The sequence below is a fragment of the Macrobrachium nipponense genome, chromosome 1, assembly GCF_015104395.2.
Source record: "Macrobrachium nipponense isolate FS-2020 chromosome 1, ASM1510439v2, whole genome shotgun sequence".
Taxonomy (NCBI): Eukaryota; Metazoa; Arthropoda; class Malacostraca; order Decapoda; family Palaemonidae; genus Macrobrachium; species Macrobrachium nipponense.
In genome coordinates this window covers 33026835-33039699 of record NC_087200.1, presented here as the reverse complement: position 1 = coordinate 33039699, position 12865 = coordinate 33026835, and the positions used below count along the sequence as shown (strand labels likewise).

The following is a 12865-nucleotide window of genomic DNA, read 5'->3' as shown; positions in this document are numbered from 1 at the left end:
AGGCTTACCTTAGTTGTTCCTTAACCTGTTACGCATCACCAATGGCATAACTTAGTCATCTGCATCGCACCGCCCTCTACGGAATAACACGTTTTCCCTCTTTCAAGGCTGGTGCTGCACTGATCAAGCTCAGAAGTAAAGTACACTTTACCATTATACAAATTGTAGGAACAGCATTTGGTAACACTATGAGTTAAATTAGAGTTAAATGACAACTCTTCTTTTGTAATGGAAAGACTGTCTGACAGAGGACATCGACCTTGTCCCTCCTGCTAAACTTCTCTTTACCACCGTTATCCCTACATTAAGGGGGTCGGTTGCCTGATGTGCCTTCTCCACTGCCTTCTATCAAAGGCATCATCCGCAACCAAACCTCTTCTCTCCATATCTTCCTTCACTTTATCTCGCAATCTAATTCTCTGTCTCTCTCTTGATCTTCTTCCTTTAACAGGTTCCTCCCAAGCCCTTTTCACTCCCTCCTCGTCATCCATCCTCAACATATGCCCATACCATCTCAATCGTGAATCTCTTATCACCTCTGTAATCTTTACTAAGCTTGCCCTTCTTCTTATTTCATCATTTTCCAATCTCACAAGCAGCAATATTCCCATAATCTACCTCAGCATTCTCATCTCTGTTCTCTCAAGCTTTACTTCCTCTTTTTCTTCTTAGAGCCCATGTTTCTGCTCCATAAATTAACACTGGTCTTATCACTGTGTTGTATATCTTGACTTTTAGCTTGATTGGCATTTGTTTTTATCACATGCCACTCCAGCTACCTCTCTCCACGTCCCCCATGTAGCTTTTATCCTACTGTCAACTTCAGCCTCACATCCTCCCTCGTGGCTTAAAGTAGATCCTAAGTATTTAAACTTTTCTGCCTGTTTTATAATTGAACCTCTTCTTTCTTGTATTACTATTCTGTCTCTATCTTCCCTACTGCTCAGCAAGAGCTCTGTTTCATTTACATTCACCTTTAAGCCACCCCTCTCTAAAGATTCCTGCCACTCTTCAACTCTTCTCTGTAGGTCCTCCTCATTTTCAGCAGTAATCACCAGATCATCGGCATACTACAATTGCCCCAGCTCTTCATTCCTGATCACTTCACCCAACACATCCCTGACCAGCACAAACAAAAATGGGTTTAATGTTGACCCCTGGTGTAATCCAACACTAACTTCAAAGTTTTCTGTTTCCCCAACTGCCGTTATCACTTTTGTGCATATTCTTTTATATATCATCTCAACCAGCCTGTCCCTCTTGCTACACCTCAGGTATCAATTGATAAACTTATGATTTCTGTTTGTTTTGAAAATCTTTTACCTGAAGGGATATTATCACTACTCATTGTTGAGAATGATGACTACCAGACTTTGAGTAGCAACTCCATAACTTCTAACATAGACTGAATAAGATTTATCTGATTCTGAAGAAAACCATAATTTAAATTTGAGCATCACGCTACCAAGTTACGGGACAGTAACCAATAAGGAGAGGAGTCCCTTTACTTTTTGTCCATCTAAAGGTGTAAAATTTATTGTTCAGGATAATGGAAACCCTGTGGAGTCTCCTTTACTTTTCGTTCACCCAAATGTGTGAAATTTATTGTTCAGAATAAGGGAAACCTTATGGAGATTATGACAGAGTCATGGAGCACATTGTAACAGTAATGAACAGATTTTCCAACCAGTTTCTAGATATAAATTTATAGAAAGTTTGCCAGTATTGCAAGCACTAAAATAGTGTGACACAAATGTAAATTATTATTATTATTATTATTATTATAAAGGATTAGTTTATCCAGACCTCTGAGCCTAACAATGGCTCTTCTCAGGCTGGTTACAAATGTAAATGAAATGAAGCATTGCTCAACTGACTTACAGGGAATGGCATATGAAAGAATAATTTTTTTCTCTTTTGTGTTTCATTCTTATAATAATCGTTAGGGTATGAATATACAAAATAAATTCTTTTATCTTTCCTTATTCTACATTATTTATTATCATAATATGTTTAGTATATAATAAACTATATCAATGTGGAAAAAAGAAACTTTAGGAAGCATAAAAATTAGCATAGACCAAATGACTGCTTTGCGAGTAAGAAAATGTGACGATACAAGAGTGGTGACGTCTCTTGTAAGTGACACTTAACAGGTTAAATGTATAGTTATATTTTATCATTCTAGACAAGAAAAGTGGTCATTATTGCTATAAGTTGTGTTAATTGCTAACCTTCTGATCTTTTTTAAACATGCAAACCCTAACTGCTGTAGTATAATGATGATTAAATCTTCATTAGAAAAAGTACTGTTAGTTTGATATTGAAAATCAGATATTTCATTGGTTTTAAATTCCTAAGTATAGAATTTTAAAATATTCTACGTTTTGCGTAAGTACAGTAATTTCATGGTTACAATGTGCACTGTGCTCCTCTGGCTTAATAAATGAAAATCACGATATTAATGTGTCTTATCTAGAAAGAGTATGATGTACGTTGATTACATATCCACAAACAACATATTTGGAAAAATCTGAGGTGCAAATACTCAGACATCAGTAGTCCATTGCAAGTTTTTTTTTTTTTTTACTGTCTTTCTCCCTTCTGTATTGAATGTTACTTTGCTGAAGTGAATGCTTTTTCTTGTAATCTGTTTTTGACTTTTTAAGTGCAGGTATATGATTTTTGTGAGAAGCCAGAACATAGCCTTGCTTGTAAATGTAAACTTTTTTCCTTTTTTCCTAGGTAGGAAAAAACACAGTATCATAAATGGTATCCTCACTATTTGTTGTTTAATTTCTATTGCTGTATCAGTGTGGCCATTATGTGTGGTTTCATGAGGGATCTTCTTTCTCAAGTACTGTATTTTATTTAGCTGAACTTATCACATTTTGATTTTTAGATGCACAGTGGGCTGTTGAACTGATTGACGATGCCTATGTTGATGAGTGTAAGTGTACTGAATTCTCACAGAGTTTTGGAGAAGCGCTGTAGTTGCAGTATGTTGTTGCTAAGCATGTTACAGCCTAAGAGAGCCAGTGGCTAGCACTGTATTACTTTTAGACATAACACATGTAGAGCTATCTATCATGTGGATTCTAATGTATTTTAGGGTAATGAGGAAGTACTGTAATATGTTTACTATGTATTTCAAATTTGTACATGAAATTAGTTGTCTCTACTTACAAGCTCCTCTGTTTCATGTTCTTTGGTGTTAATAACATTTACTGCTAAAGATATGAAGAAAACTAAGGAAGAACATGGCTATGTTGGTTCTTCAGCAGTATTTGCCATGCTTTACTACTGCATACTACTACTTCCAAAAACAAATTACCTTTTAATGAAAAATATCAGTTTAAATGGCTCTGATAATGCCCTTACCCAGTATCAAAGTTTGTACATAAAAAATTTGCAACTCCACATTACAAGAAGATATATTGATGATGCGTTAAATTTGCTTGAATTGTTGCAGTTATTTGAACATTATTATGTAAGTAGTTTTATACATTTCAGGTAAATGATGTTTAAATTAACAAGGGCTGAAGGCTGTGCTGTGAACATCATCTAACCAGATTTTTTCTTTTACTGTAGTTATTAAATTTCAGGGTTGTATTGTAAGAAGCTTGCAGGATTTAAACACCAAAAGCCTACATGTGTTGTGAAACAGCCTTTCAAATACACGAAACACAGGATAGGCTGATGTGAATCATAACTTTAGATTGTAACTACAGTGCTGTCTCTTTTCTTACATCCAATGTAAAACCTGCAGTAACATGTTGAAGCCTGAGTACCCTTCATATATGTACAGTATTCACATGATACATGTCCTATCCAGCACATGTCTGTTTATTTTTACTTTTTATTCAGTTCTGTAGATGTATAGGTACAGTAATTGACTACCCGTTCACTATAAAAAAGAAAGTTTAGTTATATGTTATGTCAGTTTATCTTGACATGTCAATCTTGTAGATGCAAGCCTCGTCTACCACATAGTCTTGTCCAGTTTTCCCCACGACTGTCTTTTGTCATTGTATAGACACCTTAGTTGTCAGTTTCTAGATTTAGGAAATGTACCTGCATTTGATTTAAAAACAAATCATGCAAGAGGTTGTAAACAATGCTTTTGTAGTTTAAGACTATTGTTTTTTGTGTCCATGTTCCCAGTGTTTGCAGGTAAATATATGAGTAGGTTATATATGCCAAGGGGACTCAGTAAGATTCTATCAGCTAACTGAATCATGAAAAATATTCAGTGGATCATGCTACAAATGTCAAGAGGTCTGTCTATAAATTTAATTACAGAGAATTGTAATTGCAGTTCAGATTATATTTCTCCATATTAGCAAAGTCAATTTATAAGTATTTAAAGGTTATGGGTCATAACATTCAGATACATACACATTTTTATGGTAATGTTAATTTTTTCAGTTCTTTTAAAATATTTGGGTCTGTCATTAGCATTAATTGTCAATGCTCATCTGTTCTTGAAACTATTGATTTGAATTTATTGTAAAAGTCCTATGATAACATTAGTTTTGAAAATTATTCAACATATAACATTACTCATTGTCATGTTCATCAATAGTTTTTTTTAGTTTTAGTGTTAATGGTATGGCAGAGTACAGTTTGGGAATTGATGGTGATGATGAGATATCAGAAGTTTATTTCCTATAAAGCAGTATGTAGAATGAAATGAGTATAAAAAGGGAATGTGTCATAGTTATGATGACATCATTATAAGTTGCAGTTAAGTCTAGTATTAACATAGACTCTGAACTAAGAAAAAAAACCTTATCTGGTGTGAGAAAAGAGAGGAAATACCATGGAAAGAGATAAGTAGGAAGGAAATTATAAACACATTTATCAAAGAACAGTATACATTAAGTATCTTGTAAACAAAAGGTGGAAAGCAGTTAAGGAAGTAATAAATGCAAGAAGCTATAACAGACCATTAAACCTCCCACCATATGCGTTCATTGCACTGACACATATTTATATAAAGAGTAAATGAGAAGTGTAACACTAAAAGGGGGGATGATGATGAACCAGTTTTTTCTTTTAAAAATTTATTCTGGCTTTTCTCATTTATTTTTACTTATTTTTTCTCATTCTTTATATTGTTTTTGTTTTAATCATTTTAATTTACGTACAGTATGTTTCATCTTTTAATTTATATATTTCTTTTTACTTTATTTCATAGTTTTCATTTGTTTCTGCCTACAAGTCTTTTAACCTTTATTACTCTTTGTCAGTTAACTTATTCTGGCCAAGTCTTTACTGTACAGCTTTCTCATACAAGCTTAGTTTTTTTTAACAAATGTCACACCAAATGGCTTCATTCCATTCAGTGATGTAGTTGGAGGTAAAGACTTTACTATCACTTTTGTTACCAGTAGACTATAAATTATCTAACATCCAGTATATATTCTTAATTGTTATGACCAAACAGCCAGTATTCTAGGAATTATTCTCAAAAAATTTTCTTTCTTCTGGCTCTCCTGATTGCGGTTTCATTTCCGTTACTTCTGTATTCGCCGTTCCTCCACCAGTTCTTTCTATATATCACTAGCTTGGATACAGGAAGTTTTTGGTGAGCTTTGCACCATGCAAAAAAATGTATAAATATATAGTTCTCCCATGTTTTTAGGCGTTTCACATTTCCATGTTTCATTTTCTTACGGATTTTTTGGAACACATTATTCACTTGTCCATGGGGGATATTCACTAATTCGCACATTTTTTCATAAAGCAGTATTCATTAATTGTTGTGTATTTTCATTTTATTTTTATGACTAAATACATTATTGAAATTATTATATTATATTACTTTAGTGTAAAGTGTTTTGTATGATAAAGCATACTGCACAGTATCTTGAATATTTGCTTTAATTATTGTAATTTTATTTTCCAGTCTGCATTTATTGAAATGCAAAAACTTGTACTTATTACATAGCATGGATGGAAAATATGAAAAAATGAATGACAAAGTAACATCACGTTTATTTAAAAAACTATACTGTACAAAAGAAATAAACATACATGTATAAAAAATCAATCTTTCTCATATTTCAGAGAAAGAGAGAACAGCTGTGCACTTAAACTGACTGGGATAAGAGTAGAATGTTGAGTGTTGCCTACATGATATTTTGCTTTTTAAATATTTTTACAGTGATCAGAGATGAAACATCAACAGTGATAAAATCTTTTCTTGTGCACTGTTATAATATGTGTGATAATCATAGTCAAGTAAACTTGTAATGAAATATGTTACAATAATTCAGACGAAGCAAAAAATATGGCATACGTCATTTGTTGTGAAATTCCTGGATTTGTTTATTTTTATGTTTTTTTATGTGTGTGTGTGTGAGAGAGAGAGAGAGAGAGAGAGAGAGAGGAGAGAGAGGAGAGAGAGAGAGAGAGAGAGAGAGAGAGAGAGATATGATTATATCATCACAGAAAAATTTTTTGCTACAAGAATTTATGGGAGATGGTGAGAACTAACCACAAAACAATGTAAACCAAAAACTTATTGTAGTATAAATAATTTTTCTGGGCTTGACCTGTGTCGGCCTGTGAAATGGTTCCTTTGATACTATTTCTGAGGAATAAATATTGCTATTCATCCTAGAGAAAAAAGAAACAATATAATGCCAAGATAAATGGCTCGCTCACTTCTTATAGAAGTGTCGGTATAGTAAGGAGCGAGTGGAATCACTACCAGAGGTCCCTTGCCATTTAGCTTCTTCCTTCGACAAAACCCCGAACTACGGAGGAGCCGTGCTACAGCTCCCGGTCTACTACTACCGTGAGCGCCTCCGACGCCTGAGACGTCATTCCTTTCGATAGCACACGTTACAACCAGACGTTAGAATTTTTCTGTGCTGTGTTTCGCTCGATTTTGGATTATCTTTTGGATTATCTTTTATTTTCAAGATGTCTTCAGCTTCTGCTTCTAAGTTAAGTACTGTTTGGGGTTACTGATCTCATTTTATGATGATCTTCGTGTTTTATACATATTCGGAGCCTTATCGGCCGGTATGCCCCTCGACCGCTTGGCGGTACGGGTTCTCTCTTTCGGTCTTCCGTACCGTTAGGGATTTCCCCCTTTTTTCTCAGTACTTTAGATATGGTTACTTATACATAGTCTCTATATCTTTTATGCAGTTAGTTTTTTAGTTAGGCCTCCACGGGGCACGCTCCGACCGCACGTTTCGGACCTTAGTTTAGCTACGCCTTACATTGTTAGGAGTTTTATCAGTCACGATTTTGAGAGTCATATCATCTTAATTATTCTGATGTTCTCTCTTTCCTTCTCTAGTTCCTGATTACCATTAATAATATTATAGGTACTAGGTTGGCTAACATACACCATGCTTTGGTATGGCGATTAGCTTCCCTGTTATCATTTATTTTACCGTTAAGTTAGGCTTTCATACCCCAATTGTCGATTGGTGTTTAGCCTGCCCCCCGTTTTCTTGAACTAGAGGTTAGATTAAGCTAACATACCCCTTTCTTCGGATCAGCGATTAGCTTAATTTTCTGTTTGCTTAGCTTCGTGTTCCCCGTGTTAGCCTAGCTTTAAGATATCGCTTTAATTTTATTTGATTGATTATTATAAGTAATCCTATATATATCAGTGATATTGATGTTGTTCCGACGGTTCTTCCCCACCTCGTGTCTTTCACCTGGCTGGGAAGACCACCGGTTGATCGTGGTGAGCCACCCGGTTACGGGGTCCCCCTCCCGTCCCCCCATTCCCCCCTCCTATACATTGCCATCCACGTCGATGGGTGATGATCGTTTCCTCACAGCTAGCGTCCGAGTCTGCATGAGAGGGGGTGACTCACGGAACTGGTGGGGATCTCCCCTCCCCTACTGGTATTCTCACTCGTCATGTGCCTCGGGGGCTCGGGACCTCCTCCCCCTTCTTCTCCGTCCTTAACTGGCCGCTCAGGGGGAGGGCTCCCCTACCCCACGTTCTTCCCTACCCTACCCTTTCCCTCTCAGTTCAGTCCGGCAGGTGTCTATCCGCCGATACCGAACATAGAGAGGGGGGAGGGAACCACTGGGTTTCCTATCCACTTAGGATAGTTCACACGAGCACTTACTGATATAATGGGTTTTTATTTTGTTTTTATTTTGTTTTATTTAATGTTTAGAATCTTTTGCGTTACTCCGGGGGTTTTTTTTATTTCCGCCTCTCGTACTATCCCTTGCTTCGTTAGAAGTTTGACATTGCTCACTCAATATTAATTAACTCCGGGCCATACGGAGAACTCCGGGCCCTACGGAGTCTATTTTTAATCATATACAAGTGAGCTTAGGCGGAGGCGGAGTCTTTCTTCCCCCCTCGTAACTTTTCTACGTAATATTCATACGTAGATCTCTATCCGTCGGTCCTACTCCGGCACCCACGGATATTTTGCATATTCATACCACCGGAGGTTGTTCATTGGCTACTCATTGGTATCCCTTTGACTTACAGATGTTGTGCCAGGAGATTGGGTGCAATGCCATCCTCCAAGACCCGTGCGGCCATATAGTATGCCGTTCTCATGCAGGATGTGCAGTGAAAGTGGAGGATTTTATCGTTTGGCATCATGAAGCTTGCCAAACCTGCTACTTGCTAGTAGGAGGTGCCTCACTAGTAGTAAGTTTCTTAGCACTTTTTTCATTCATTCATCACCTCGAATACTTGTTATTATATTATAGCTCTCACATATGAGACACATTCATATAATCTCAAACACAACAGACATTCCTCCCCTATCCTCTCCCTAACTCTAGACCCTTTTTACAGGGTTCTGATGAAGAAAAGAAGAAAGCTTTGTCGACTCTCAAAGCTTGGGTAGGGGGTTTTGGCCGGAATTCGAAGGGCCGCCCCTACATTTCTTACCCAGGATATGGCGGACCTAGTATTCCCAGGAGCCAAGAAAGGATCAGTGGTGGACCCGATAGCGGCCGCCCCTTTGCTGGCCGACCTTCAAGGAGGGGGATTTCCCAGAGGACGTTGCAGAAGACGTTGCGGCAATGAACCTCGACGTTGAACCCATGGCTATTGACTCCATGGGGTACAGGTAAGGGTTGTAGTAGGGGCAGCTCTGTGGGTTCTCAGGGCCCTTTCCTGAATTCCCTTTCTCCATCACCTTCTACTGATCCTTCTACTTCCACTTCTTTCCGGGGCTTCACTGAAGAGCAGCGGTCTGTCCGTCCTAAGGCTACTTCAGTGATCTCCAAGGCTAAGAGACGAGGAGAAACTTAAAAAGTCTCCCCAAGAAATCGGTCATCTGACACACACTGTAAACTCCGTCTCACCACCCCGGATCAGTTAGGTCAAGGGAGGCCTCTTCCTCTGCGTCGAGGTCCCCCAAACATAGATCACGTAAGGATCGGGCTCAAGTCCCTCTTTTTGATCCCGAATCCTTTTCGGCTAATATTCTGGAACAGGTGGGAGTGATCGTAGGGGCCTTGGTTGACAACAAGGTCCGCTCGGTGCTCTCCCAGCTCTCCAGTTCTGTTACGTCTTCTGGCCAGTCGATCCAATCGCTGGCGGAACGGCTGGCCGCTCAGGAGAATGCCATCGGCCGGGATTCAAACCTCGATCGCGGCAGGTTCCCCTCTATCTGTGCCACCTTCTCCTCTTCCAATGCCAGATTCCAGCAACTGCCGGAATTCAAGGCGGCCAACCCTTGGAGGATCGCTTCGTATGCCCCGTTTGTCAACGGAATGTTGACAATCGAAGGCATAGGAACTCGAAGGCGTGAGGACTTCGAGTTCCACCCCAGAGACCTTCAACCACCATTCATTGGCTACGTCCGACTAACGGAAGCAGCGATGATGAGAGAGGACAAGGTTCCCAAGGAAACAGTGATCCTTCCGAGGGAACAGGCACAGCAGACTCTAATGAGAAGTATGGAGGAATGGGGGTGTGAAAACACCCGCATCACAGCCTTTAGGAGTCCTTTCACCATTTTTACTCCGGTGGAAGGGACTCCGCTACCACTGACCCTTAAGGTAGTGGAAGCAACCTTTCAGGCCGCCCTGAAAGACGAGCCCCTGCCTCAACTACGAGAGACGGAACCCACCTCTCTCTTAGTCCCAGGCTCCGAGACGTACTTGCGAGGGGGCAGTTCCTACTTTCTCAGTAGGAAAACTAAAGGCGGACTGTGCCACCTCTCTCTTTAGTGAGAGACTCCCCAGGTTGTCGGACTCCCTCATCCAGATGGAGTATGACGCCCGGACTAGGCTCGCGAGATCCCTTTCCTCCATGACTATGGCGGAGATGACGGCTCTTGTATACCAACAAGAGCCGTTATTTAAAGTTTTAGCTAAAGGTCTGCTGCACACCATGCAGTGTGACCTTTACGACTTCCTCATAGCCAGGAGAAATTGTAGGAAGCACGTTCTGCGGAAGCTACTATCCGCCATGAACCTAATAAACTGATTGCTTCCTCAATTTGGGTTGGGGAACGAACCTCTTTCCAGCACCATAGTGCAGAAGTCCTTCATGAGGCTTCTAAGGTTAACCAGTGCCTCAAAGTCAGGTGGGGACTGGTTGCAAAGCGGAGGCAGGAATCTTCTGGTCCTAACCCAAGGAACAAGAAGAAACCAAGGAAGTTCTCTCCCTTCCAGCCTTCTCAGCAAACGTTGGTTCAGGCAGTCCCAGCACCACAAGGGAGGGCCGACAAAAACCATTCGTCGAAGGGTCAAACAACAATACCTTGTTTCTGACCCCATTCAGTACGCCAGCAATCATCAACCCTCTACTTTCTTTTGCTTGTTCTCGCCAGCCTACAAATTCCAACTATTGAAAGCCAGAACTTTCAGGCTTTCAATAGGTTTGCGAGAGGCAGCAGAGCAAGAAGTGGGCCTCTCGATTCAGAGGATCCGGCAGGGCTGGCGAACAGAAGGAAGAGGTTTCCGAGGAGGCAAGAGGTGGGCCGCCCTCGGGCAAACCAGCAGGTGAGAGTCCCAAGGTAGGAGGGAGGGTTTTTTTTTTTGTTTTTTTTTTTTTTTTGGCTGTACCTCTTCCGCCAGTGTGGGGGTTCAGCCTTTGGGCTCAAAGTAGTAGTAACAAAAGGGACTAGGTTGGAGTTGGCTTAGAGGGCCCTTCCTCCAAACCACAGATTCTATCAAGCACCAACAACGGAATTGGTAGGAGTTAATACCGAAGACCTCCTTCGCAAAGGAGTTAAGTCTCAATGAGTCAACAACTTTTAAAATTTTCAAGGACGCTTGTTCCAGCGTGCCCAAAGAAAAGAACTCGGTTAAACCGAAGAAATCATATTAGGACTTGTACCATCTGAACTTATTCATTCATTGCCGACGAAGTTCAGGAGGATTGCTGACCGTTTTCGCAGGTACGGACCATTACTTCCCCGTGGGGCCCGTCCACAACCTCTATAGAGTCTTACAGATGCCTACTATCATGTTTTCCCATAGCCAAGACACTTCCCGTCCATTCTAGGCTTTCAAAACTAGGCAAACAGATCCTACTCCTTCGAAGGTTAAGTGGCCATTCGGGCTCAACATAGCCCCCAGGGATCTTCACCAAATTGGCGGAAAGCAGTAGTGCACAAGAGCTTAAGGAAACAGGGAATAATGTTAGTGGCTTTTATCTTGGACCGATTGGCTTATTTTAGGGCCAAAGAACCCCAAAGAATCAAAAGAAGCAACGGTCAGAGGTGATTCAAATTCCTAGAACATTTAGGTTTTCATAATAAACAAAAACCAACGTCCAGACTAACACTGGAATCTCGATTCCAGTAGTTAGGCCTTCAGTGGGGACTTACATCGCCAACTCTCTATCAATTCCGTCGTTTTGAAAAAGGGATAAATGAAATTGGCAAGAGCTACAAAACTTAATTTCCAACAACCCCCCCCCCCCCCCCTGACAACAAAAAACATCCAGGAGGTGCCAGGAGAGGATCCATGGGACTCACTCCAGTTTTGCAATCAGTCACAGACAGTTTCCGCTCAGAGCCTAAACTCAAAGATATAAACAGAGTAATGGCGCTTCAAGAGGCGAATTGCAGAATCACGGGACAAACTAGCCTCTATCCCAGCGATCTTACGAAAACGTCTCCCGTCCCCTGGACGGAGACAAACGAATCGTTTCAAAAGCAATTCTTCTTACAGTTTCCCCCGCCATCCATCCTTAGTGATCCACACAGTACGCCTCCCACTAACCAGGGTGGGGAGGGATACTTCCCAGTACGAAAAAGTTCATAAGGGAACGTTGGTCGTTAACATTCCGGCCAAAGCTTACCATATCAAGTGTACTGGAGGCCATGGGCAGTATTCCTCACACTGAAACGGCTTCGTCTGCCCAAGTAACTCACATTTCAAATTAGGTTTCTGGACAGCGCAAGGTAGTAGTTACACTGCATCAAACATGGGGGGCGGGATCGCCAAGTCAAGCCACTTGAAACCATGTCAATGATAGCCATATTTTCTCAGGCAAACAAAAACAAATGGCACCTGTCAGCCAACTCACCCCTGGCAGGAGGTCAAGAACTATTAGCGTAGAGCAGGGGCTCATATCGGCGCTCCGCTCCGTGTTTGGTAATGACCGGTGGAGGTGGGACAACTGGACAGGAGTTCATTCAATTGGAATCAGTCTACACAAGTACCCCGGACTCCAAGTAGACCTCTTCGCCACTGGAGTTCCAAACCACAAACTTCCCTTTTTACACGTTGGCACCCAACCTACGATCCTCTAGCTATCGCTACGGATGCAAGATCCTCGATTGGTAACTGAATGGAAGAAATTTTACCTCTTCCCCTCCGTGGTGAACCTTCTCATGAAAGTTTTTAGACCAAAAACTCAGGACAATTTCAAAGGCCCAAGTAGCTATAGTAAGCT

General features: G+C 40.6%; 1 protein-coding gene across 11 annotated transcripts in view; it reads left to right on the top strand.

The window, feature by feature from the left end:
* The window catches only part of LOC135219219 (dystrobrevin beta-like), a 487262-nt gene that overhangs the window by 247243 nt on the left and 227154 nt on the right, over nucleotides 1-12865 (top strand). For 9 of the 11 annotated variants that reach the window (XR_010315395.1, XM_064255798.1, XM_064255797.1 and 6 more), the window contains one exon: nucleotides 2903-2950. The exons of the other annotated variants lie outside the window; for them this stretch is intronic. Coding sequence is in view for 8 of the 9 variants with exons in the window: in XM_064255798.1 (XP_064111868.1) it covers nucleotides 2903-2950 (48 nt within the window). In the remaining variant the exon portion in view is untranslated. The remainder of the gene's footprint in view (nucleotides 1-2902; nucleotides 2951-12865) is intronic. 11 annotated transcript variants of the gene reach the window in all.